This window comes from Sander lucioperca, chromosome 5, assembly GCF_008315115.2.
Source record: "Sander lucioperca isolate FBNREF2018 chromosome 5, SLUC_FBN_1.2, whole genome shotgun sequence".
In the NCBI taxonomy this organism is placed as follows: Eukaryota; Metazoa; Chordata; class Actinopteri; order Perciformes; family Percidae; genus Sander; species Sander lucioperca.
This window is the reverse complement of record NC_050177.1, coordinates 7,746,409-7,773,667: the sequence shown is the minus strand read 5'-3', so window position 1 is coordinate 7,773,667 and position 27,259 is coordinate 7,746,409. Positions and strand designations below refer to the sequence as shown.

Genomic DNA, 27,259 nt, shown 5'->3' with positions numbered 1-27,259 from the left:
TCTGGCCATTATAACAGCGGCTGTGTTCTATCGTCACAGGACATCCCCAATTGTCAGGGCCAACAACTCTGAGCTGAGCTTCCTGCTGCTCTTCTCCCTGACTACTGTGGCTGTGGATCTCCACTCTGGCCTCCAGTTTCGGACTAATACTGTGTATATTTGCTGTGTGTTTTATCATATTGGTTAAGCCAGAGAAGAACACCAAGAAACATTTAATGAACAAAAATCAATCCTAAGACATCTGAGGTTTGGAAATAGTTAAGATGGCAACATACAGTATGTATGCTGTGCACATCCAACAAAGTCTTCACCTTGTTGTCTAAAATAGGTTATTTTTGCTTTTAATATTTTTGTCCTTTTAATGTTGACGTTGTATTTTATAAATATTCTTTCATCATGGGCTGAAAATATAAAAAATGAAGTGAATAAATTAAGTCTAAATTCACAACATACACTTTCATTTATTATAAAATTATTTTCTTTTAAAAATTATTTCTGTATCTGCAATTTTTTTAAATAGGGTTGAAGGTGTGCATTTGTTAGGCTTAATTCTAATATTAGCTAAAGCAAAGCCAAATAGATGAAACGGTAGGACTGGATAAGGCCATCCTCTCTCTGATGCAAACAGTAGAAGGAGGGAAGGTTTGGTCTGAAAATCTATAAAACACACATGCCCACATGCTCACAGTTGAGGGATGGAGATCTCTACTCTCTGTGTTGGCCTGATCCTGTCTCTGGGTTTGTGTGAGCTGAACTCAGCTCTTGCCTTGAATGGTTCTGAGGATGATGTTAAACAAAGGACTGGGCTTACAGAGGATAGGACTGGTGCTGGGGTCAGCACTCAGGCTTCATCAGTGAATTGTAAGCTCCAGAGTACCACTCGTCTCCCTGTGTTCTCAATGGATGGTGACTACGTTATTGGTGGTGTTTTCAATATACACTACTACATGCACACAGTGAAGCATAACTACGTCACCGTGCCTGAGCCACTAAGATGTACAGGAAGGTTAGTAAGAGGGTGAAGTGGAGGATAAGAGGATGTTAGACTGTGTGGTGATAGAAATATTGTGCTTTTATCATGTACTTACGATTGTGTTGCAGGTTTTTGTGCTGGACTGAACAAAAAAAAACTATATTTCACATAAAGTGCCAATTCAGTGTTGAGTCATATATATTGCAGGTATCATATTCACACATTTACAAATCCGAGTTTGACATGAAAAAAAGCATTTTTGAATATTAACTGAAAATGTATTTGTATAACAACTGACTTATATATATTTAAGAAGATACAAACAAATTAAGACTATTGACTATAACTATTTTTAACTGTGCAATAGGATTCTTGTACATTTTTGACTCATATTTAATCTTTTGAATTTTGGTGTTCAGGCACTCTTTGATGCCTGTACAGTATTTTGTATTTTCACATATGGGCAGCTATCAGGCATTGTCAATAACTATGAATTGCAATTTCCCTTTATTATTACAACTATTTCTCTAATTTGTGAATGTCCTTGATTAAGAGACTTGAGTGTCTGTGTGCAGCATTAACACCCGTCAACTGCGCTTTTCACGCGCAATGATCTTCGCCATCGAGGAGATAAACAACAGCACGGAGCTGCTGCCGGGAATCAAACTCGGTTATCACATCTATGACGCGTGTTCCTCGGTGCCCGTGGCGGTGCATGTGGCATTCCAGCTTTTAAATGGCCTGGACCCGGGGTTTTACACCGGTGACAATTGCTCACAATCTGGTATGGTGATGGCTGTCGTTGGTGATTCTGAGTCCACGTCATCCATCAGTATCTCGCGCATCATCGGGCCCTTCAACATTCCTCAAGTAAATATTCTGAATTTCTGGAGAAAGAAAATTGGAATTGAGACCATGCAGTGCTGATATTTTTGTGTGTCCTGTTAATATTTACCCTGTTCTTTTCCTTCAGGTGAGCTACTTTGCCAATTGTGCATGTCTGTCCGATAAGCAGCAGTACCCGAATTTCTTCAGAACAATTCCTAGTGATCTGTTCCGGTCTGACGCGCTGGCCAAGCTGGTAAAACACTTTGGCTGGACTTGGATAGGTGCTGTCCGGTCAGATTCGGATTATGGCAATAATGGTATGGCGTCTTTTCTGGACGCAGCACGCAAAGAGGGGATCTGTGTGGAATACTCAGAATCTTTCTATCGGACCCACCCACGTAGCAGGATCCAGAAAGTAGCTGACGTTATCCGCAGGTTTGATGTTCCCTTTGTTGACACTGACCTTCTGCACACAAAAGCACAACAAAAATGTTCTGTAAATGTAAGATGGACGATTTTTTTTTATGTTCAGTGGCAAATTGGAAATGTTTCTTTTTTTCATCACGTTCATGCATTACTGATATTGTTATAAAAATGGTCAGTCAGACCAAATAACCTGCTAAAGTGTCATATAAGCTATCTCATCTTTGTTTGTGTTTAGTTACTTGATAGCTATTTTAAAACGTATACTGTATTTATTTTAAATGCCTCTCCAGGTCGACAGCTATGGTTGTTGTGGCATTTACATCCTCTGCAGAGCAGATGATCCTGCTGGAAGAGCTGTCACTCGAGCCTTTTCCACCTCGCCAGTGGATAGGCAGTGAATGGGTTACCGATCCAGACATACTGAGGTTCAGCTTCTGTGCTGGAGCCATCGGATTTGGCATTCAGAAATCTGTCATCCCAGGTCTGAGAGACTTCTTGCTGGATCTCTCTCCTTCTAAAGTGGCTGCCTCTCCAGTGCTTACTGAGTTCTGGGAGGATGCATTCAACTGCAGGCTGGGAAAAAGTGAGACATTTGTATTTATGTTTAACATAAGAGAGGCACCCACAGTTGTGTCCTTGTGGTCGTGGGTTTTTTTTATTTTTTTTTTTTTTTATTGTTTGAGTAGAGCTTCCTTTGTTTCTAGTTCTATTGAGGCTATCATACTGACAGTGATATCAGATCATATAATTTATTTTAAATACATTAGGCAGATCATGTCAGTATTTAATTAAATTAATTTGTTGCCTTTTTTAAATGTCTGATGACTGATTTGTGTTGACGTGAGCTAGCATAAATAAAGATTTAAAAAAAATATATATATATATCCAGATACAAACTGAAACAGCAACAATTTAAAAACAAAAAGGCAAATCTGCAATACAGTGCTTTGCCTGTTGTTTTCCATACTCTTCTTGACAAACATACAAACAAACTGAACCAAAAACATAACCCTCCTGCTGGAGGTAGACTAATAATAAACACATAGGGAAGAATAATAATGTAATATTACATATTATTGTCAAGGCCTTTGTCATGTGTTTTAGGTGCAGCTGTAGACAAGAGATTATGTGATGGAACTGAAGACATAAAGACGCTCCAGAGCCCGTACACTGACACATCTCAGCTCCGGATCACTAACATGGTATACAAGGCTGTTTATGCAATAGCTCATGCCATTCACAAAGCACTGTGTCAGCAAACAAATTCTACAACTCAGTGTGACAAATTCGCCAGGATAGAGTCCAAAGAGGTCAGTTGAGAATAAGTGAAAACGCCAATTCCCTTTTTTTTCCATAATGTACCTTTTCTGACATAAAATATTTGTTGTATTTGATGTTATTTCCTTGCTGTCCCTCACTGTTTTCCTTTATTTCATCTTTACAGGTTCTTACTCAGCTGAAAAAAGTAAATTTTTCCCGAAATGGTTATGATGTGTCATTTGATGCCAACAGTGATCCTGTGGCCAGATTCGACCTGGTTAACTGGCAAAAAAGTGAGAGTGGCAGCATTAAGTTGGTGACAGTAGGGCAATACGATGCATCACTGCCGGTGGGCCAGAAGTTCCAAATAAACAGAAACCTCACCTGGGTGGGTGGTGGCACACAAGTAAGCAGCCCAAAAGCAATACTTTTACATAAATATGGTGATCTTGTAGGGTCTGATATGTGTACATTGAAAGAATTTTTGTTCACTGTAACTGTTCCTCCAATCACTACCGAGCCTGCTTGTAACCAGTAGGCTACTGACAATGTAATCTACTTCAGAATTAGTGTATTCAATATTAAATAAATTAATACATTCATAAATAAATTAATATGGCTATAGAATACATCCTAAAATAAACAATTGAGGCAATAAATATATAAATAAATAAATAAATAAATAAATAAATATGTAAATGTGTCAATGTAGTTCAATAAATAAATACCTATCTTTTAATCCTCAGAGCTTTAGGGCATACATGAATATGTATGAGTTTGTTTCTCTCTATGTGCCAGGTTCCTGTGTCAGTGTGCACTGACAGCTGTCCTCCAGGAACTCGTAAAGTGCTGCAGCAAGGAAAACCCATCTGCTGTTACGATTGTATACTGTGTCCTGAGGGAGAGATTAGTAATGCTACAGGTATTTGTTTTTCTCCTAATCCATAGCCGATGTACTGTACAAGATCAATATACAGTACAACTGCTAAAAGGCCTTTTTGTTTTATTTTTTCAGATTCCTCTGATTGTTTTCCTTGCCTCAAGGAGTTCTGGCCTAATGTAAAGAGAGACACTTGTCTCCCCAAGCCTGTAGAGTTTCTTTCCTACAACGAGGTCCTAGGAATCATCCTGGCTGCATTCTCAGTTGGTGGTGCCTGTCTGGTCATTATAACAGTGGCTGTGTTCTATCGCCACAGAACATCCCCGATTGTCAGGGCCAACAATTCTGAGCTGAGTTTCCTGCTGCTCTTCTCCCTGACTCTATGTTTCTTATGTTCATTAACTTTCATTGGAGAACCCTCCGAATGGTCCTGCATGCTGCGCCACACAGCGTTTGGAATCACCTTCGTCCTCTGTATGTCTTGTGTTCTTGGAAAAACAATAGTAGTGTTAATGGCCTTCAAAGCTACACTCCCAGGTAGTAATATGATGAAATGGTTTGGTCCGCCACAGCAAAGAATGACTGTAATGTCTTTCACGCTTATTCAAGTCTTAATATGTACTATTTGGTTGGTTCTTAGCCCCCCTTTTCCAATGAAAAACCTAACCATATACAAAGAGAGAATCATCCTGGAGTGTGCATTAGGCTCACCTATTGGGTTCTGGACTGTGCTCGGGTACATAGGCCTACTGGCTGTCTTTTGCTTTGTGTTAGCTGTCCTAGCTCGGAAATTACCTGATAATTTTAATGAAGCCAAGCTCATTACCTTCAGCATGCTGATATTCTGTGCAGTCTGGATCACATTTATTCCTGCATATCTCAGCTCTCCTGGAAAATTTACTGTGGCTGTGGAGATATTTGCCATTCTGGCCTCCAGTTTTGGACTAATACTGTGTATATTTGCTCCAAAGTGTTTCATCATATTGTTTAAGCCCGAGAAGAACACCAAGAAATATTTAATGAACAAAGATTAATCCTAAGATTCTGGAAATAGTTAAGTTGGCAACATACATTATACAGCTTATGCTGTGCATAGTCTTTACCTTGTGGATTCAAATATTTATATTCACAAGTTTGTTTTTACATTAAATATTTTCCTAATTGTAAGGTCATTTTGTGAATATCCTTTTAATATGTCTCATTTTAGAAATAGTCTTTCATCATTTAACTGAAAATATAAAATAATGTGAATAAATAAAGTAAAAATGCATGACAAAAATGTGTGGTACTGAGTTTTGTCTCAATATTTTGGTTATATCATTACTATTTTAATATTTTTGTAGGATTAATAAACAAGTTCACTCAATCAATCTAAGTTTGATTTAGAATGAGCAAGCTCAGTTATAGCATCATACAATATAAAATTAATTTTAAAGAATAACACATGGCTAGGTAGCACCAATAAATGGTGGTAGTGGTAAAAAAGTGGTAGTCCTCCCTGGAACTCTCTTGGTGCAAAGCCTAACACCAAAGCCAAAGAGTAAACCTTGGGAAATGGGAGGACGAGTAACAAGCAGAGCACAGCACCCTGAGATTTGTGATATGACCTGCTTGCCTTCATTGTCATCGAGGCAGAGCACCTCTTCAAGCACTTAGTAGGACACAGCCGTGAACAGCTGGGAAAGAGAAAATTAGCAACAAAAACCTCCCCAACAATCGAGTGTGCAACTGGACAACAGATTTGCACCACTGCTGCAGAGGGTAAGGCTGTCCGGGTTAAGGACTGAGACTAACTCAAAAGGCTACTGGCAAAGCTAACGACTGGGCCTCAAATTCTGATTGTGGGTGACTGTGCTGTAAGAGATGTAAAAAGCATTTTCAGTAAAAAAAAAACAAAAAAAAACTACTCTGCTTTCCCAAGGACAAAGTCGCTGACTTGGCAGAAACAATACTGCACATAGTGGCAGCACAGCCAACTGTGAAAAACATCATACTGAACATTAAATGGTCAAATGATCTTGTAAAGCAATGGTCTCAAGTGCTGATACAGGACTTCATTGATCTGCTGAACAGTTAGCTCTCTGAATGATGAGGTGTTGGAAATACATGGCCATTAACTTAGATAAACCAAGATGGCACCAGTGTATGTGGCCGGCTGTCTGGTGCAGGGCAAATTGTTTGTGATTTTACTGTTTGTGTCACTGTTTATGTAATATATTGACTCTCTGCTAGTTTATGATCGCCAAGCGCTGCTTGACTACTGTCTTGCGTTGGAGAAGTCACCCAATTGTGATTGGGGTGGTCAGAAAACTTTTCTCCCTCCTTTCCTACTGAACATACCTGCTCACCTCATACGCAATCCGGCTTCCCTTGTCCAGAGAAGTCGCTCTAGACACTGTGGGAAACATAGCAGCCAGCTAGCGGATTATCCTGCCCCTGGAACCTGTCGTCACTTTTGTTCGCTTCAAGATCGCTATGTTTCCTGGCGTGCCTTGGATCCTGCCGGCACCTGGCTGGTACCGATTACTGCTCTTTTTCTGAACTTTTACCGCTTGACTGCACATATTTTAACTCACCGAGTACTACTGGTCGAGGATGAGGACTTGCCATTATTTTTAAGGATAAGTACAACTGCAGGCAGTTGTCAATGACTACCTTTTCGAGTTTTGAATTAACAATTTTTGAATTGGGCAAATCTTAGCCTGTTCTGTGTGCACTTATCTATCGACCTCCTAAATACAACAAGAACTTCATCGGAGATTTTTCTGAATTATTGTCTGAAATCATGCCGAATGATGACCGGATCTTAATTGTAGGAGATATGAACATTCATGTATGCTGTCCTACGACTCTGCTGGCTAAAAATTTTTTAAATCTTATCGACACTTTTACTACAGACACTTGAGGAATACACAATGCTGTCTTTTCTGACCATGCACCTGTTTCATTTGATGTTTCCCTTCCCAGCAATACTGTTAAGCAATTTGCTCCGCCTCATTTCTGCAGGATGATTAAACCTGCTACTGCTGCTCAATTCTCCGAAACGTTTAATGTTGTTATGGAGACTATAGGGTCCTCCGCTTGTCTGGGTACAGATGAGTTGATTTCCTCTTTTTCATTCACCTGTAGAAAGATTCTCGACAAAATTGCACCACTAAAACCCAGGCGTTCCAAACCTAATTCTGAACCTTGGATAAATGACTTAATTCGAGCTGCTAGGCAAAAGTGTAGGAAAGCTGAGCGCCAATGGAAAAAACATAAATTGCAGGTATTTTACGATATCCTAAAGGATAGCTGGCGTAATTATCAAAGAACTGTTAAAGCTGAAAAGGCTAAATACCTCTCTGATGTTATTGCAAAAAAATAACATAAACCTCATGTTATTTTTAGCACAATCAACTCTGTTCTTCATACCCCCAATCCACAAAGCAGGAAGAGTCTTCTGTGGCCTGCTTCACTTTTCGGCTTAGCAGCTAGCTTGAAAGAGTATTCCTATTGAGGTCTGTGCTAAGCTGAGCTGTACATTCCTATGTTAATACTTACTTGTGTTACTTACCATGCTGTATACTTATGCTAGATCAGATAAAAAAATACTTACCTTCCATGTTACACTGCTGGATTTAATCTTCATGATAACGTGGATGATATGGAGTGAAATAATTTGTGTGAGACATAAATACTTGAAAAAAGAAAATAGAAAATAGAGTAATCGTTATTCCACATTTACTTTCTGCAGTCTGACTTCAGTTCACCTCCTCACCATCTGCGTCGCCAATGCCCATTGTCTTCAAAATGTGCGTACGAATGGGTCAGAGTTTGCGTGGAGGACCGCACATTCTCCCGTCAAGTTTGTTTTTTATAAATCACAATCTTTGCGTGGGAAGTGGCATACGCACATTTTCAGCCCCGTTTTGTGCGTACGCCACGTTTATAAATGAGACCCCTGCTCCCTATTTTCACCAGTGTACCGATTGACGGAACCAACGGAGGAACTGTAGCGGTAGGCAATGGCAGCCGGGCAGACAGTCAGGTAAGGTAAGGATACCACCAGCGAACAACCCGGAAGGGGATCTCTTTGGTGGGCACGAGTCCGCTGACTCAGATCCCCCCGAAGACGGTTCTGCAGGCTGTCCCCCCTCCCGATTGGGAGGGCTGGAGAGAGAGAGGGAAGACGGAGTCCCACCACTGTGTCTCTCTCCGTCTCCTGAGCGGGCAGGAGCCCCGCTGCGGCGGCTTTCTCCTCCGCATCAGGCGGCCCCCCTCCCCACCACTAAGGCTCTTTTTATGGATCTACCGGACATCATCAAAAAGGTGGCAGATCAGAGAGGCATCCAGGAGGACCTGCTTGCAGACACCTAAGCAGTGACGTCTACGTACAGGAGCCGCCATCCAGACGCGCTCCCCTATGGCCCTGTTCACCAGGGTCCACGGCGACACAGAGACATGTTTCCCATCGGTCCCGCCTCTGGAGCAGAGCCTAGCTTCCAACCTGCTCCTGAAGGCTACTTTTTTTCGGCCACCGGAAGCCCACACCACCGTCCCCCCGGGACCAGGTTTGTGTCCAGGTCACTGACCGCTCGCACCAGTGTGCAGCCCAAGGGATCGTGGCACAGAACAACATTGCTCTGCTGTCGCCGCCATAGCCACTAAGCCTGGGGCGCTACCCCCGGAGCTGGCAACTGAGATCGGCAAAGCCATGACCGCCACAACCGACATGCACCAAGCGGCCGAGAGAGATTGCGGAAACTCGCCTCCTTGAGAGCACCGCCTCAGCCACAACACCGGCACCACGACAGCCGCTCGAGGAGAAAACAATTATGATGGCCTCCTGCAGACATTTGATAACATCACTGCAGATATGACAATGGATGATGATACACTGGATTGTGCCAAAGGCTTTGTGAGGAAACTGGAGGATTTTGAGTTTGTGTTCATGTTGTACACATATGAACAAATCTTCTCTGAGACTGATGTGGTCTTTGATATTGTCCAGCAGAGGGCTATGGATGTTCTTTACTGCAAGAGAAGAATTGAGTCGCTTCTTGCATTTGTCTAAGAGAAGAGGTCAGAGGGGGCTTTCCAAGCTGTTTATGCCAAAGCAGCAGATCTCACATCAGACCCACAAGATGAGCCCATGAGAAAGCGCCGTCTGACCCAATTGCAGGATCCCCAAGAGCGCTACAGAAATCTGTACCTGGCCATTCTTGGTAACATCTTGGAGCAGATTCCAAGACGTTTTTCAAATTTGGAAAGTATGCTCTTCTTAGAATTTGTCAATCAAGGGAAATGTGATGACATCAGACAAGTGTTTCCAGAAGAGGCCTTCCAAAGTGTCCTGAAAAGTTATGGCCATCACTTTGATTCAGGGAGACTGAGATCTGAACTTCAAGTCTTGTATTCAGATCAGGATTTGTAGGGTAACAGGGGAAAGCTGTGTGATTACTTTGTGTTTCTTAAAGACATGGAGTTGGACAATGCAATGCCTCAGCTTTACAAACTGTTCTTATTAGTGGCAACAATTGGAGCTACATCTGCAGGTGTAGAAAGGAGCTTCTCCTGTTTAAAGCGGCTCAAGTCCTACACCCGTAACACAATGGGCCAAGGCCGTTCATGCAGCCTAGCTCTGCTGGCCATTGAGAGGACACTGGTCAAGTCACTGGACAAGATGCATACATGGTCACAGAGCATTTTCTTGAAAAGGAACGCAGAGCAGAATTTACAAATAAATAAATGGACAATTTCTATGATGTAGGCCGAAAATGAGCTCCCTCTCTTTGAAATACCAGCAGTGCACTGCCTCCTGCACTGAGTGGCTGTGAGGAATGTGTTTCTGCAGTTATTAAAGTGTGATATTATTTTTTTGTCATTGTAAAGCACCTTCACAATCCACATGACATGGGCCTTATGATCAGTAACAGGCCAATTCATGGTGATGAAGTTTTTTAACAAAACAATGTTGTTTGATACATTCATTCGTTCGCTGGTGGCATCATTTAATTATGATTCAGTCCTGTTATCCTTGTTTTTTTGCGAACGGGGATGATGTTGGAGGACTTCAAGCAGGGTGGTATAAGGTATGTCTCCAGTGAGGTGTTAAAGATGTCAGTGGACACCAAAGACAGCTGATTAGCACAGTGCTTCAGGGTGGAGGGAGAGACTGCTTTGCAGGGGCTCTGACTTTTAGATAGCCTGTTAATGTCTATTTCATTGATGGAGCAACCCGGTCTCACGGCAGTTCGTGAAATGGTCATGTTATTTTGATCTATTGATTCGTGTACAGGGAAACGAGGTGGTGGTCACCACGAAATTGGAACGTTACCATTTCACGAACTGCCATGCAACTGGGCTGCAGCTGGGCTGCAAACTCAGAATTCTGACGTTATTCTCAGAATTCTGACTTTAAACTCAAACATGTGGGATTTAAGTGAGTTTTTGTGTAGTCGAGGGGTCCCAGATGAAGCAATTTCATTACTGGAAGCACAAAAGGTGAGAAAAGAAGAATTATACGTTGGTGTGGTGCCTGGTGTTTGTAAAAACTATGGAACTGCTGCAGATATGAAATGCACACAGGAGTTAGCTAGCAACAGTAGCATGTTTTTAAGCTAATTGCATGTTTCTGACGTCCAGTGTCCTGATGAGACACTCGTTTTTAGTATGAAACTGCATTCTTTAGTGTTTTTAATGTTTTAACGACCGTGTTTTGTAAAGTAGACGGCCTCTGTGATAATTTGACTTCCTGAACGGTCTACACTGAAGGAATCCTAAAAACAAATGAGCTAATATATCAGCTGTAACAGTTAAGCGCATAGCAGGCTGCACACCGGCTGCTAACGTTAGCTAGATTATTTCAGACATGGATTTATTGTTCACAGAGGCGTTACCGGGGGGGAAATTAATATATGCACATACAAAGTAACATTAGCGCCTGACTAAAAATAACCAGCTGAATAGCCAGCCAGTGAACATAACAGCGTGAGACTTAGCGCTTGTTCTATTCAACGCTCAGTTCAGTTTGTCATTATATATTTGCTATGCTTCACAAGTAAATGCGTGTTAACATGTTAACATGATGAGGGCCAGTGCCGATTTGTTCCTGGTGATAAGGCCAAGATTTTGGCAACGGGTCCCTACGCCGACTTGTCCCCAGCGAACAGGGTTTTCGATGTTATGATGCTTCATCCATAGACTGTATAAAACAATGGCCAAAGCTAACAAAGCGGTCTCCGCACTGCGACCGAGTTGCAAAGTCAACAAATACCTCAAACTAGTTTTTGTTTGTAATGTTAGGTACAAACACTTTAGAAACGAGTATGCCACACATCTGGGATTATCACAAGTTAATTCATCCACCAATTAAACTGGGCTGTGGACAAATAGAAGTTAAATTAAGCAAATAAAGGAGTATGACAAGGAGTGTACGAAGTTACTGGCAGACATGGTATGATTTCAAGTTCATATAAATCTATGCACAGGTATTTTACTCCTTAGAATAAATTAACCTGTCAATTTGCTTTTGAACCATTGTATTTAAAATGATTGAGCTTCATTCCTCCCAATTCCCCTAGATCTGTTAATCTGGTAATTTGTCCGCAGTTGACTGTGATGATCTTGTGGAAGTTCTAGACAGCTATGAATGTAGAAGGAGAATCACAGCGGAGACTCTTCCTACAATAGTTGATGAAATATCGCACTTGTCCAAAAACCCATGTTTGTTATTGACTGCTGGAGGGAGATCACCCATCATCATCATCTCTCTCTCAGTCCAGAAGCACTGACCAAGTTGTTCTCTGACCTGCAACCAACCACAAAAAGGTCTGCAAGCTGCTGAAATTTGATGTTGATTTGACTACAAAACAGAAGGAAGTCATAAATCATATCATAGTTAAGGATTCCATTCCAACAGCAGCAACAACTGTGGCATGCTTCATCACTGCTTCATGCAGTCAGCTATATCAGCTATAGGATGTTTTGTAAGTTGCAAAATAATGACCCATGTGAAAGTTGTGTGTAAACAACTATTTCATTTCAGCCAAAAGTGTAGCCAAGCCACATCTGACTATTGGCTGGAATGTCATGTTGGACCAGCAAGCGCATTATTCTAGTCAGACTAGTTCATCTCGACCAATTTTTTTTAAGTCTTAAGTAATTACAACCATACATAATCTAAAAGTAAGGCTGGCAGTTGTTCAACACTATTGTTAATTTCCCAGTCTGTACAATTTTACCCATGAGTTTTGCATTAGCCATGTTTGCAAAATGTTGCATTATATGTCTTTGCTGGATTCAATTGAATTCAGGTCTTTAAAGTTTAAATACTTGCTGATTATTGTTAAAATACAATTTCCTAGTTAGTGAAAGCAAATCTGAAGTGTATGTTTTCTTGGATGTCATATTGTCTTGATACCACGCCATGTTAATCAACCTATTTAATGGTATCTTGTGATGTCATGTTGGAATGTTTATTCCTTCTGAACAGACAATGTCTGATACAAATTGTCTTTAAAGTTTACTTATTACTATCTGATTAGTATGTGCTAAAATTGCAAATATTACTTTGTTACTGAAAGAAAGTTTGATTAAGTCATCCAAATCCGGCATTGCAAGAATTGTTGTGAGCAGCAAAAGTGATGGCTTTTAATTTGGATACATTTACTGTTTGATATTGCACATGCACTATACAATGCTGTCTGATAATTTTGCGTTCTTACATTACCTTGTGGATCAACACATTTGATACTAGCAACGCCAAAGGGCTGTAGTTGTTTAGGAATCCATGTTCCAAATTGAATTCAATATGAGAAGGTATTTCTTTGTTACTAAAAGCAAGTTTGGCATATAGCTTTGCAGGTTTTCATAAGCATGCATCGATAGAGGCTATATGAGACAATGTTAAGGATATATATTTTATTTTTTAAAGCATCAATATAACATTGTATGCTTCATATACTGCATTTATTATGTAGAATTGGTCATGTGGTGTTCATGCACTTTTAGCTTGTGACCATCTCTTTAGTTGAGATTTCTTTTAAAGCCTCTTTACTGTAAACATGTTAAATGTTACTTTTAATAGTCAAATGTTAGTTTAAAAAGTCAAGTCATTCTGGTTATATGCACTTTACAGACCAGGCTATGTGCTTATGAGATTTAACCATCTTTTTATTGTATTACCAATAAAATGTTTAATATGAAATTTTAATGTTAATAAAATGTTACTTTTTCACATTTGTATTCAGGTATTCAATTGAATGTTGATGAAGCTCTCTGTCCATATGGGTAAAAGTGATGGGGTAAAGGAGGTTTAAAATACAGTTCAAGAATATTACAAAGTGTTTTATAGTCATACAAGTGTGAAAAAAAATCATTCAACTGGGATTAAAAACAAGTCAACCAGTGCAAGGTGTCAACTAGGACCAATTAAACAGAGCTAGCAATTTACCTAGAAAGAGCTGATCTTACACAAAACCTAAAACAGTTATGCTGAAAGTTTTAAAAGTAGATGCACGATGATCAGAGAAATACAACATGGAAATGGTGTTGCTGGGGGTCAAACATTTCTTAGGAACACATGGAATAGCAAGGCCTATATTTTTATTGATACATATTTGGCAAAATAAAACAACTTAATATACATGGTGGGTTGTTTTAAACCATCTTAAGTTATTTCACTGCTTACAAGCTCTAGAACCCAGTTTATTCCTCAATTGTCCTCACTGCGTATAGTATAGTACCTAAAACTTTCATTTGTCCCCATTTTTTGCAGAAAAAAACTTAAACTGACTAATTACTTTTTTTAAATAAAAATGTAACTACAATTTTGCTACTTTTATTAAGGGTCTTGAATTGTAGTTTTCTAATTTCATCTCTTAAGAGTTAGCATTTTGTTTGCATCCAACATTCATTCATCTTAAACAGATCAAATCATTTTCTGTATTTCCTCTCTTAACATGATGTACAGATCAGCTGCATCAAGTTGATCTGCTGGAGCATCCCATCCTTTCTCCTCCATTAGGAGACAACACAGGCCTTTAGGAGTACACTCTTCCATACACAAAGTGACTTCATCCATGGCAATTGGTTTCAGTTTATCCTCAGCACTGTGCAACTCTGGGAATGAGTACATCAACACAAATGGCCGACCCGACACCGCATCATAACTTGATCGTGGTCTCATTTTGTGTGAATTCCATGTGTTGACAACTTCATCAAGTTCATCCTGCAGAGAAACAAACACAGTAAATACAGACTACAAACATGTGATATAGTTGGTCTTAAACTATGCAACTGCTGCCTAAACTGAAACCTAGGTTTTCCGCATTTCATCAGCTAAGTCAACAGTGAACAGATACAGCATGCTACACTAATCACTGTAAAACTAAGTAGCAAGAGAATGGCATTTTCACCAAACAGCACGGGCACACAGAACAATGCTGCACTGATATCGTAATACTTTACTAATACTTTATGTCAGTGCATACAGTAACTGTATCCTAACAGGAGGCTCTGAATGAAAATCTAGAATGTTCACTGTACATGAACAGAAAACTAGAGATGGATCTAGTTTCACAAAATAAAAGCACCAGACAGTAAGTGTATCTTAACAGGGGGATAGTGAGTTTTACTTTAGATATGAATACAAATTTCTTCCTTCGCATTTTTATGGCATTTTATTTCTACTTATATACAGGACTTATATTATTTGCCATTCAGCTGTGTCAGCAACATGTTTCAGCTGTCAACTTCTTCTGCTAATTTCTGCCAGTTTTACATTTCAGCTTCCACCTTTTCAAAACAATGCATGACAAAAAGTCAATGGAATCTAATTAAACATAATTTTTTTCATGCTACGATAATTGCAGCATAAAATCTTGAGATTAATATGGCCAAAAATGACTGCCATATGCAAAAAAAAACATCCTAAATAATCAATAAGGAACACAGGCAAAAGACTAACAGACAAACTAATCTGTAACTGTCATATTGTGATTAGTCACACTAATTGAACATTCCTATCATAGTTATCACGTTACAGTATTTCATTAAATGCAAAATAAGCGAGATGTTTTCATGTAAAATAGTCTTCTAAAAATGTTTGAACCGAGACACTGCAAATCACTGGTAGCTGCATGGCTGCGCTTGATGACCGAATATATTTTTTAGATTTCCAGGGAGCTTCTTATCTAAACAATACGGTTACATCTCTCATGTGCGACATGATGTCGCAGGGTCGTGGCATTATTTTTGGGCCTACATGGATTCCTCCTTCCTGGCTTTGCTCGGTTTCACTTTTCGAACTCTCACTTAGCCCCTTAAGCGAGAGTTCGAAAAGTGAAGCTGACCAAAGCTGTCATGAATCCCGCTGTTTGAGTCTGTTTTCTGCTTGAGTTGCCTGTATTCTGCCCTGGAGCCTGTTTTCCTGTGTTCCTGAACGCACCTTGTCCGGTTGCCTGGCAACATTGCAAGGCGGGAGATCTCTCTACTACCCACACCTGCATCTCATCAGCTACCTGCACACCTGGTCCTGATCACCACCTCTCCACTACATAAGCGCTGACCTGACATCCATTCCCTGCTGGATCGTTAGCCACTAACAGTATGTTGTGCCAGCGTCTCAGCCTCAGTTTGCTAAGCGTTAGTTTTGCTGCTCTGTTATTTGTATTTGCTTTTCACTTACCTCCGTTTCTTCTGTCAGCAGTTACTCTCCCGGAAGATTCACTCCACCTCTGCGGTATCTACATTGGATCAGCTCATTCTCTCCCACCTACTCACCTCCACTGCCTGCTTCGTTACCTGGATTCTCCTGCTACCTCATTTAAGTCTGTAAATAAATACTCACCTTTTCTCAACTCTCCTTGTCCTGGTCTGCTTCTGGGTTCTGCCTTAGGGCGTTTTCACACATGAAAGTCCGAACCAAGGTCCGGACCAAGGTTCATGTTTTTGTTACATTGTATACATTTGATCCGGTAAGTTTTGGTTTCACACTGCAGTTATGCAAGCGCACTAAAGATCTATACGTGACAAAACTACGTCCTGCCGTCATCACATACGTGAGCTGCATCTCCAGATACTTATAATTGATTGGTTTGTAGACAGGCTTCCCCGTCCTCTCGTCTCCTCTCTGTGTAGGAGTTTTTTCAGCTGACTGCTGCTCTCCCTTACTGACTGCTGCTCTCCCTTACTGCCGCAGCTCTTTTTGTTTTGTTGTGATGTTGAGAAGCAAGACACTGGAACTTTCTGGAGAATTTATTCAGAGACAAACGGAAACCTACACTGTACATTTACTACCACTTAACAAATAAACTGCTGATGTATTCTCTGCTCTGATAGCCGACAGCTGTCTGCTCTGAGCGCATTCACCGTCACTCTCACTCTCTCATGTAGCCTACACACTAAGCACCAAGCTATTCCTTAAAGGAGCTATTCCCCGGTCTTGTAACACAAGGAGAGCCTGCCAGAGCTTCTTCTATTTGGTCCAAAAGTCCGAACCATCCAAAAAATGCTTTCACACTGTAAACGAACCGGACCATGGTTCAGTTTGGTCCGGACCGAGACCTCTTTTGGTCGGACCAAAATTTGGTCTTTTGATCCGGACCGTGGTCCGGGGGAGGTTTCACACCTCTAATTTTGGTTCGGATCAAACTGAAAAGTCCGAAAGTCCGGACCAAATGAGGCATGTGTGAAAACGCCCTTAGAGAATCGTGACAGAACGATCCGGCCAAGAATGAACCCAGCGGACTTGGACTCCGTTCGCCATGCCATTTCCCAACAAGGGAATATGTTGGGACAACACAGCACGGCTCTACAGGAGATAGCGTCTTCAGTTCGGAACCTTTCTGCCAGTATGACCAGGATCCAGGATCAGCTCAGTTTGCCGGCTAAGAATCCACCACCTGTTTCACCCCCCTCGCCTGCCACTTCTGAAGCTGTTTCCTTCCGTGAACCCAAGGTTCCGACGCCAGATAAGTACGACGGGGATTTAGGAAGATGTCGTTCATTTCTCATGCAGTGTGGATTAGTTTTTGACTTGCAGCCCAATACGCCACAGACAAGGCCAGGATAGCCTTCGTGATTGAATTGCTGCGTGGAAGAGCTCTGGACTGGGCTTCGGCCATATGGGAACGACAGGACATCTGTATGGCGTCTTACCAGGAGTTCACGGCAGAGATGAGGAAGCTGTTTGACCACCCCGTCCGAGGTAGGGACGCAGCTAATCGTCTGTTTTCACTTCACCAAGGAGCTCGCAGTGTTGCAGATTTTGTAATTGAATTCAGAACATTGGCTGTGGAGAGTGAGTGGAATGAGACATCACTACAAGCGGCTTTTTATCAGGGGTTGTCGGAGCAACTTAAGGATGAACTGATTTCCTATCCTGAGCCGAGTGACCTGGACAGTCTGATAGCGTTATCTATTCGGGTGGATAACAGAATCCGAGAGAGAAGGAGGGAGAAACGATGGGGGTCTTCCAACCAATCACGTTCTCTGTTACCATCCAAAACGGGTAATAGACCAGAAAAAGCTGATCATTCTTCACCACACGAGATTAAAGGAGAGTTCCTGCCTTCTGATCCTGAACCCATTCAAGTGGGGCGGCACGGGTTAACCACGGAGGAGCGCCAACGTAGACGTGAGACCAACAGCTGCCTTTACTGTGGTAACTCGGGGCATTACATCTCCACCTGTCCCCAGCGCCCGTTAAACGGCCCGGCTCGCTAAGTTTGGGAGGACTTTTAGCGAGCCAGTTTCAGTCTCCCAATAACCCTGTCAGACCCCGTTTTCCTGCTACCCTCATGAACAATAATCAGATTTTAGAGATTAACGTTTTAATCGATTCAGGTGCTGACGACAGTTTTATGGATGCCGACTTGGTGGAACAGCTGGGGCTTTCCAAGGAGCAATTACCGGAAGCCATTGAAGCAACTACTCTGAACGGCAGACTGTTGGCACGCATTACTATGAGGACTGAACCTGTTAAAATGCTGCTGTCAGGTAACCATTCTGAACTCATCTCTTTCTTCATTCTGCCATCTCCCCATGCCCCTCTGGTTCTTGGTTACCCCTGGCTTAAGGAACACAATCCAACTATTGATTGGGTGACTGGCAAGGTAAATAGTTGGGAGTATTGATTGTCATGCTAACTGCCTGAAAACTGCCTATTCTCATTCTGTTCCCAGTCTGGCCAGTGATTCTGCTTCTCCAGATTTGTCCCTAGTTCCTGAAACCTATCACGATTTGGGTGAAGTTTTCAGCAAGCAGAGGGCGCTGTCACTTCCTCCCCACCGACCTTATGACGATAAATCTGATCCCTGGAGCTGCCTATCCCAAGGGACGGTTATACAGTATCTCTCGACCTGAACGCGAAGCCATGGAAACCTACATAAAGGAATCTCTTGCTGCCGGTCTCATTCGTCCCTCGTCATCACCCCTGGGAGCTGGATTCTTTTTCGTGAGTAAGAAGGATGGCTCTCTTCGACCTTGTATTGATTATCGGGGTTTGAATGATATCACGGTCAAGAACAAGTATCCCCTGCCTTTGATGAACTCTGCTTTCGACTCCTTACAGGGTGCTACTGTGTTCACTAAGCTTGATTTACACAATGCATATCATCTGGTCCGTATCAGAGAGGGGGACGAGTGGTTGACTGGGTTCAGCCCGGTCCAGGGCCCCTCTCTTTAGCCTGCCTCTCTTAGTTATGCTATTATAACTCTAGACTGCTGTGGGAAGCTCCTTCCAAGGACACAATGAGCCGCTCCCTCTTCTCTCTTTTCACTTGTCTCCTTTTGTGTGCATCTTAGTCCCAGAAATGCCTGTTACTAACCTAGCTCTGGGGAGTTTTCTCCCCGGAGTCCCTTTGCTTCTTCTTCACCCAGAACATCGCCTTGGAATTGGGTGGCACCTACACCGGGGTCCTGGGTGCAGCTGACGCTATGGACTTACTACACCCTGCTACGCTCTGCGATTCCCCGCAGTGTCCGACTGCGTCCTGCCGCGTCCTGCCGCGTCCAACCGCGTCCAACCGCGTCCAACCGCGTCCACCCAGGCTGCTGTGCCACACTACACCCCGTAACGCCCTGCTGTACCCTACTATGACATGAACTACTACGACTACCATTGTGATCACTGTTTCACTATCTTTATTATGACTATTATTGCCACCATTCACCACTCCCCCAACTGGTGCCGTCAGACACCACCTACCAAGAGTCTGGGTCTGTCCGAGGTTTCTTCCTAACAAAAAAGGGAGTTTTTCCTTGCCACTGTCGCAATAGCTACTGCTAATGCTTGCTCTTGAGGCAACCACTGTAATAGTTGGGGCTTCGTAAACTACAGAGTTTGGTCTAGACCTACTCTATCTGTAAAGTGTCTCGAGATAACTCTTGTTATGATTTGATACTATAAATAAAATTGAATTGAATTGAACACACCTATGGGACATTTCGAGTACCAAGTGATGCCGTTTGGACTGACCAATGCTCCAGTCGTTTTCCAGAGTATGGTGAATGACGTCCTGAGAGATATGATCGGTCTTTTTGTATTTGTTTACCTGGATGACATTCTCATTTTTTCTAAGGAGCTTTCCAGTCACATCCAGCATGTCAAGCAGGTCCTGCAGCGGTTATTGGAAAACCGTCTGTTTGTGAAAGCAGAGAAGTGTGACTTCCACGCCCACACCACATCCTTCCTTGGATACATCATCTCCAAGGGGGAGATAAAGATGGACCAAGAGAAGGTCAGAGCGGTTCTTGATTGGCACCAGCCCGGTTCGAGATTGCAGCTCCAGCGGTTCCTGGGATTTGCGAACTTCTATCGAACATTCATCTGTGACTACAGCCGTGTGGCCGCTCCTTTGACTACCCTGACTTCTAGCACCAGAACATTCTGTTGGAATCCTGAGGCGGACCGAGCATTCCTGGAGTTGAAGAGCCGATTCACCAACGCCCCTATTCTCTCTCAACCTGACACTTCCCGTCAGTTTGTTGTGGAAGTGGACGCTTCTGATGTGGGGGTTGGCACCATCTTATCCCAGCAAAGCTCCACTGACGGTAAACTCCATCCCTGTGCCTTCTACTCTCGTCTTTCGCCTGCGGAGAGAAATTATGATGTGGGAAACCGGGAGCTCCTCGCTGTTAAACTCGCCTTGGAGGAGTGGCGCCACTGGTTGGAGGGGGCAGAGCAACCGTTTATTGTCTGGACTGACCACAAGAATCTTGCTTATGTGCAATCTGCTAGACGCCTCAACTCCTGTCAGGCCAGGTGGGCTTTGTTTTTTGGACGTTTTAATTTTTCCCTGACTTTCAGGCCTGGCTCCAAGAACGGCAAGGCGGACGCCTTGTCATGGATGTTCTCTAAGACGGAGGAGAGTGGGGCCAAAACTGAGACTATTCTTCCCAGGGATTTAGTCATTGGAGCAGTTACTTGGAGGATTGAGGAAGAAGTCATAGCAGCCCTTCGGACGCAGCCCGGTCCCGGTAGTGGTCCACCCGGTCGGTTATTTGTGCCTGAATCTGTCCGGTCTGCAGTTCTCCAGTGGGCCCACGCCAACAAGATGGCTTGTCACCCTGGCGTGGCTCGGACAATGGCATTACTACGCAGACGATTTTGGTGGCCTGCTATGGGAAAAGATAACCGGAGTTTTGTTGCTGCCTGTCCAGTTTGTGCGCAGAACAAGAGCACCAATCGGCCCAGCTCTGGACTTCTTCATCCTCTACCTATTCCCCAGCGACCATGGTCGCATCTGGCTCTGGACTTTGTCACTGGGTTGCCCTCATCTGATGGGAACATGGTCATTCTGACTATTGTGGACAGATTCAGCAAGTTCGCCCACTTTGTTCCCGTCCCCAAACTTCCCTCTGCCACTGAGACGTCCGAAATCCTTGTTAGGGAGATTTTCAGGGTCCACGGTCTGCCCAGTGACATTGTTTCTGACCGTGGTCCTCAGTTTACATCTGCTGTCTGGAAATCCTTTTGTTTGGCCATTGGAGCAACTGTCAGTCTCACATCTGGATTTCACCCCCAATCTAATGGTCAAGCTGAGAGAGCCAACCAGAAGATGGAATCCACACTCCGCTGCCTGGTCTCCTTCAACCCCACCTCTTGGGCTTCTCAGTTGCCATGGGTCGAGTATGCACATAATACTCCCCCTACATCTGCCACTGGGATGTCTCCCTTCCAGTGCCTTTACGGTTACCAACCTCCATTGTTCCATCTCTGGAAAAGGATCTCTCGGTTCCCTCTGTCCAAGCCCATATTCGCCGTTGCCACCGGACCTGGCATCGGGCCAGACGGTCCCTTCTCAGAGTTTGTGATCGGTATCAGCTCCAGGTTAATCGTCGCCGTATCCCAGCTCCCGTTTATGCCATTGGAGATAAGGTCTGGTTGGCAACACGGGATCTTCCTCTGCGGACAGAATCTAGAAAACTGGCACCTAAGTTCATTGGTCTGTTTGTTGTGGAGAAGGTCATTAATCCTGCTGTGGTTCGACTCAAATTGTCCAAGACACTCCGAGTCCATCCCGCCTTTCATGTCTCCTGCCTCAAACCGGTTCTTCTCAGTCCTCTGTTGCCCCCTCCTCCTCGTCCTCCTCCTCCTCGGATGATTGGAGGTGGTCCTGTCTACACGGTGCGCCGCATCATGGATTCTAGGCGACAGGGTCGGGGCTTCCAGTATCTCGTGGACTGGGAGGGTTATGGTCCTGAAGAGAGGAGTTGGATTCCTCGACGTCAAATCCTTGATGACCTTCTGTGTGACTTCTACCGCCTTCATCCTGGCGCTCCGGGTAGTCCGCCCGGTGGCGTTCGTCGGAGGGGGGGTACTGTCATGAATCCCGCTGTTTGAGTCTGTTTTCTGCTTGAGTTGCCTGTATTCTGCCCTGGAGCCTGTTTTCCTGTGTTCCTGAACGCACCCTGTCCGGTTGCCTGGCAACATTGCAAGGCGGGAGATCTCTCTACTACCCACACCTGCATCTCATCAGCTACCTGCACACCTGGTCCTGATCACCACCTCTCCACTACATAAGCGCTGACCTGACATCCATTCCCTGCCGGATCGTTAGCCACTAACAGTATGTTGTGCCAGCGTCTCAGCCTCAGTTTGCTAAGAGTTAGTTTTGCTGCTCTGTTATTTGTATTTGCTTTTCACTTACCTCCATTTCTTCTGTCAGCAGTTACTCTCCCGGAAGATTCACTCCACCTCTGCGGTATCTACATTGGATCAGCTCATTCTCTCCCACCTACTCACCTCCACTGCCTGCTTCGTCACCTGGATTCTCCTGCTACCTCATTTAAGTCTGTAAATAAATACTCACCTTTTCTCAACTCTCCTTGTCCTGGTCTGCTTCTGGGTTCTGCCTTAGAGAATCGTGACAAAAGCCTGCAAACAGGGTTGTAACTGATGTAACCGTTATTATTATTACTATACTCCATTTATTACTGACTCATTTCAGAAGGTGAGGAAAGATTATTACCTGAACAAGACTAAGGAAACAGAATTGGATGAGACTTTTGTCCAAAAAGTCTCCTGTGAAATGGCCATCATCCTGAAAAGTTTGAAATAAGTTCATCCGGAACTGTGCACGTTGTTTGCAGAGGGTACCCCACCATCCCTCAATGCGCTGGTTTGCTGTGCTTCTTCCATAAAGGAAACTTCTCTCCCCTGCAAAACTGTCTGGGTGGTTGCGCTGCACAAATATCTGCATTTCTTCTACACAACCATTTTCTGTTCCCCTGTCTGCACAAATCCTCTCTGGACATCCCCCTATGCTTGAACCTGTTTTGATGAAGTAACTTGCAACTACTTTAGGATCGCTGTTCGTAGTATAGGCCTCCATCCATAACACATAGCGACTAAAGCCATCTATACAGCCATTGATGGCAATGCCATAGGGCTTTAACTTATCATAGCCATCCATATGCCAAAGCGCATTTGGCCCTCTGCAGCTGTATTGACGTCTTATCAAGCGTCTGGCTCGTCTTAATTCCACACCTTGTGGATCAACCAATTTGATGATGCGTCTGATGGTATCTTGGGATACAACAAATCCCCGTTGAACGGCACGAAGATGTTGCCAACGGTAACCCTGCATCTGTCCATTGGTCATGATCTCATGTTGAACAAAAGCCAGCACTTCATCCAAGTCAGACTGGTTCTTCCTTCTAAACAGACCAAGTCTTCTACAAATTCTCTTTAAAGTCCGGACACTTATTACTATTTGACTGTTGTGTGCTAAAATTTCAAGTATTTATTTGTTACTGAAAGAAAGTCTGAAGTAGAGTTTGATATATTCATCCAAATCTGACATAGCAGGCATTATTGTGAGCAGCAAAACTGATCAAATCCTATTGAGGGGAGGCTTTAACAGTAATTGAAGAGAGCGATTCGGTCTCCATAGGAGGGGATGTAATTTGCCAGCGTTGGATCATCCATGAGCACGATGATGTCGCTGTCAATCTGCACAAAAGAACAAAGAAAAAAGACAATTATCTCCAAAGTGCACATTGCATAAATAATAAGGTTAAGCCTCATAAATCAACCTTTTTCAAAGTAGGCTCTGTGTCAATCCAACTGAAACCTTTGACAACTAGACAAGACAAGACAGATCTAGGGGAATTGGGAGGAATGAAGCTCAATCATGTTAAATACAATGGTTCAAAAGCAAATTGACAGGTTAATTTATTCTAAGGAGTAAAATACCTGTGCATATATTTATATAAACTTGAAATCATACAATGTCTGCCAGTAACTTCGTACACTCCTTGTCATATTCCTTTATTTGCTTAATTTAACTTCTATTTGTCCACAGCCCAGTTTAATTGGTGGATGAATTAACTTGTGATAATTCCAGATGTGTGGCATACTCGTTTCTAAAGTGTTTGTACCTAACGTTACAAACGAAAAATAGTTTGAGGTGTTTGTTGACTTTGCAACTCGATCACAGTGCAGAGGCTTTGTTAGCTTTGGCCATTGTTTTATACAGTCTATGGATGAAGCATCATAACATCGAAAACCCTGTTCGCTGGGGACGAGTCGGCGTAGGGACCCTTTGCCGAAATCTCGGCCTTATGACCAGGAACAAATCGGCACTGGCCCTCATCATGTTAACACGCATTTACTTGTGAAGCATAGCAAATATAATATGACAAACTGAACTGAGCGTTGAATAGAACAAGCATTAAGTCTCACGCTGTTATGTTCACTGGCTGGCTATTCAGCTGGTTAGTTTTAGTCAGGCGCTAACGTTACTTTGTATGTGCATATATTAATTTTCCCCCTGATAATGCCTTTGTGAACAACAAATCTGTGTCTGAAATAATCTAGCTAATGTTAGCAGCCGGTGTGCAGCCTGCTATGTGCTTACCTGTTACAGCTGAGCTGTTGCTCATATTAATGTTAGGTGATCAGTTTGTTTTTAGGATTCCTTCGGTGTAGACCGTTCAGGAAGCCAAATTATCACCGAGGCCGTCTACTTTACAAAACACGGTCGTTAAAACATCAAAAACACTAAAGAACGCAGTTTCATACTAAAAACGAGTGTCTCATCAGCGGACACTGGACGTCAGAAACATGCAATTAGCCAAATAACATGCTAACATTGCTAGCTAACTCGTGTGTGCATTTCATATCAGCAGCATTTATAGTTTTTACAAACACCAGGCACCACACCAACGTATAATTCTTTTTTACTTACCTTTTGTTCTTCCAGTAATGAAATTGCTTCATCTGGGACCCCTGGACTACACAAAAACTCACTTAAATCCGACATGTTCAGTGTGTGGTTCTCCGGCTACATCATGCGAAGTTACTCCCTCTCATTGGTCCCTTACAGGTACCCATACTTCTGACTTTAAAGTCAGAATTCTGAATTTATTCTCATAATTCTGAGATTAAAGTCAGAATTCTGAGTTTAAAGTCAGAATTCTGAGAATTAAGTCAGAACTCAAATACATTTTTCACCAGTGGCCCTAATTCTCTTCCGTACAGATCGGAATTCATGCGATTCTGATGTCACTCTTTCCCATATACTTTAAATAGCGACAGATATGTCTATACATCAGTGGATAATTGTTTTTTGTGGTACATCAACTTACCAGTCCGGACACTTAAATAGTCCTTATTTAAATCATTGTGTTTTAAAGTTGTAACATGCACTAATAGCCGAATCCAGAGTTATTTAACTAGGCATAATAAACGCACATTATGAACGCGAGCTGACCGGCGCAAGGTAATTGGGGTAAATGCCAATTCCCTATCAATTAAAAAATGCCCATATCAGCTCCGATCCGATACTTGCGATCGGACCATCCCTAATCTAGATGAAACGTACTACAGGGACTGCTTCTTTGTAATATTATAGGGGGCACTATTGAGCCAATTTACTACTCCCAAGTGCGAGACGAATGTAGCTATCTTTAGGCCTGGACTCTCGCAGATTGGACAATGTACATTCAAGTTACAACAACTTCATGTTTCATTAGGTAATATCGAAATTTGCTGTGTCGACACGACAATTATGTTTAATGAAATCTCACATTCTTCAAAATGTAGGAGTTTCTTAAAGTACAATGCCTGCAAATGGTCAAAAATGTCCAAATGTCCAAAAAAACGCATTTTTATTCAAAATGTCTGATTTCCTGTGGGGTTTAGTGCATGGCTTGTAAGTCTGGACATGATACATTTCCATACATTTAGGTGAAAGGCACTGTGGGGGCTACTTTTTTGTAATTTTGTAGGGGGCACTATAGAGCCGATTTGCCAAGCTCGAGAGCCCTATTAGATGTCAATTTTCACCACTTATTTTGTGTGTGTAAAGTTTCATAATTTTCTGAGCACGTTTAGCCCCTCAAAATTGCGAGTTATTTAAGTTAAGAATAATAAACAGAACAATTTCAATAGTGCCTTCGCTGACCTACGTTGTTAGTGCTCAGGCCCTAATTATGTCTGCTAAAAGCCCTCTTTTTTCAGATTTCACTGAATGTTTCCCTTGCCCCAAGGAGGTCTGGCCTATTGCAGAGAGAGACACATGTCTCCCCAAGCCTGCAGAGTTTATTTCCTACAACGAGGTCCTAGGAATCATCCTGGCTACATTCTCAGTTGGTGGTGCCTGTCTGGCCATTATAACAGCGGCTGTGTTCTATCGTCACAGGACATCCCCAATTGTCAGGGCCAACAACTCTGAGCTGAGCTTCCTGCTGCTCTTCTTCCTGACTACTGTGGCTGTGGAGATATTTGCCATTCTGGCCTCCAGTTTCGGACTAATACTGTGTATATTTGCTGTGTGTTTTATCATATTGGTTAAGCCTGAGAAGAACACCAAGAAACATTTAATGAACAAAAATCAATCCTAAGACATCTGAGGTTTGGAAATAGTTAAGATGGCAACACACAGTATGTATGCTGTGCACATCAAAGTCTTCACCTTGTTGACTAAAACAGGTTATTTTTGCATTTAATATTTTTATGTACTTTTAATGTTGACGCATTTTATAAATATTCTTTCATCATGGGCTGAAAATATGAAAATATAAAAAATGAAGTGAATAACTTAAGTCTAAATTCACAACATACACTTTCATTTATTATAAAATATATAATTTTTAATTATTTTTGTATCTGCAGTTTTTTTAAATGGGATTGAAGGTGTGCATTTGTTAGGCTTAATTCTAACATAAGCTAAATCAAAGCCAAATAGATGAAATGGTAGGACTGGATAAGGCCATCCTCTCTCTGATGTAAAGTAAACTGACGTAGAGTAGAAGGAGGGAAGGTTTTGTCTGAAAATCTATAAAACACACATGCCCACATGCTCACAGTTGAAGGATGGAGATCTCTGCTCTCTGTATTGGCCTGATCCTGTCTCTGGGTTTGTGTGAGCTGAACTCAGCTCTTGCCTTGAATGGTTATG

At 42.5% G+C, this 27,259-nt stretch overlaps 2 protein-coding genes across 2 annotated transcripts in view; both read left to right on the top strand.

The window, feature by feature from the left end:
- Nucleotides 1–27,259, top strand: part of LOC116047581 (extracellular calcium-sensing receptor-like) — a 79,353-nt gene that overhangs the window by 24,969 nt on the left and 27,125 nt on the right. The gene's annotated exons all lie outside the window — the stretch shown is intronic.
- On the top strand, nucleotides 909–5,409 carry LOC116047580 (extracellular calcium-sensing receptor-like). Its single transcript, XM_031296468.1, has 8 exons — nucleotides 909–1,006; nucleotides 1,549–1,843; nucleotides 1,947–2,236; nucleotides 2,518–2,810; nucleotides 3,332–3,537; nucleotides 3,672–3,893; nucleotides 4,286–4,409; nucleotides 4,503–5,409. Exons 1-8 carry the CDS (start codon nucleotides 948–950, stop codon nucleotides 5,399–5,401), a joined length of 2,388 nt encoding a protein of 795 aa, XP_031152328.1. The 5' UTR covers nucleotides 909–947; the 3' UTR covers nucleotides 5,402–5,409.

Coding starts and splice junctions, on each gene's coding strand:
- LOC116047580 (XM_031296468.1), top strand. CDS start 948: ATGCACACAGTGAAGCATAACTACGTCACCGTGCCTGAGCCACTAAGA. Junction 1,007..1,548: donor CCACTAAGATGTACAGGAAG/GTTAGTAAGAGG, acceptor GTCTGTGTGCAG/CATTAACACCCGTCAACTGC. Junction 3,894..4,285: donor GGGTGGGTGGTGGCACACAA/GTAAGCAGCCCA, acceptor TCTATGTGCCAG/GTTCCTGTGTCAGTGTGCAC.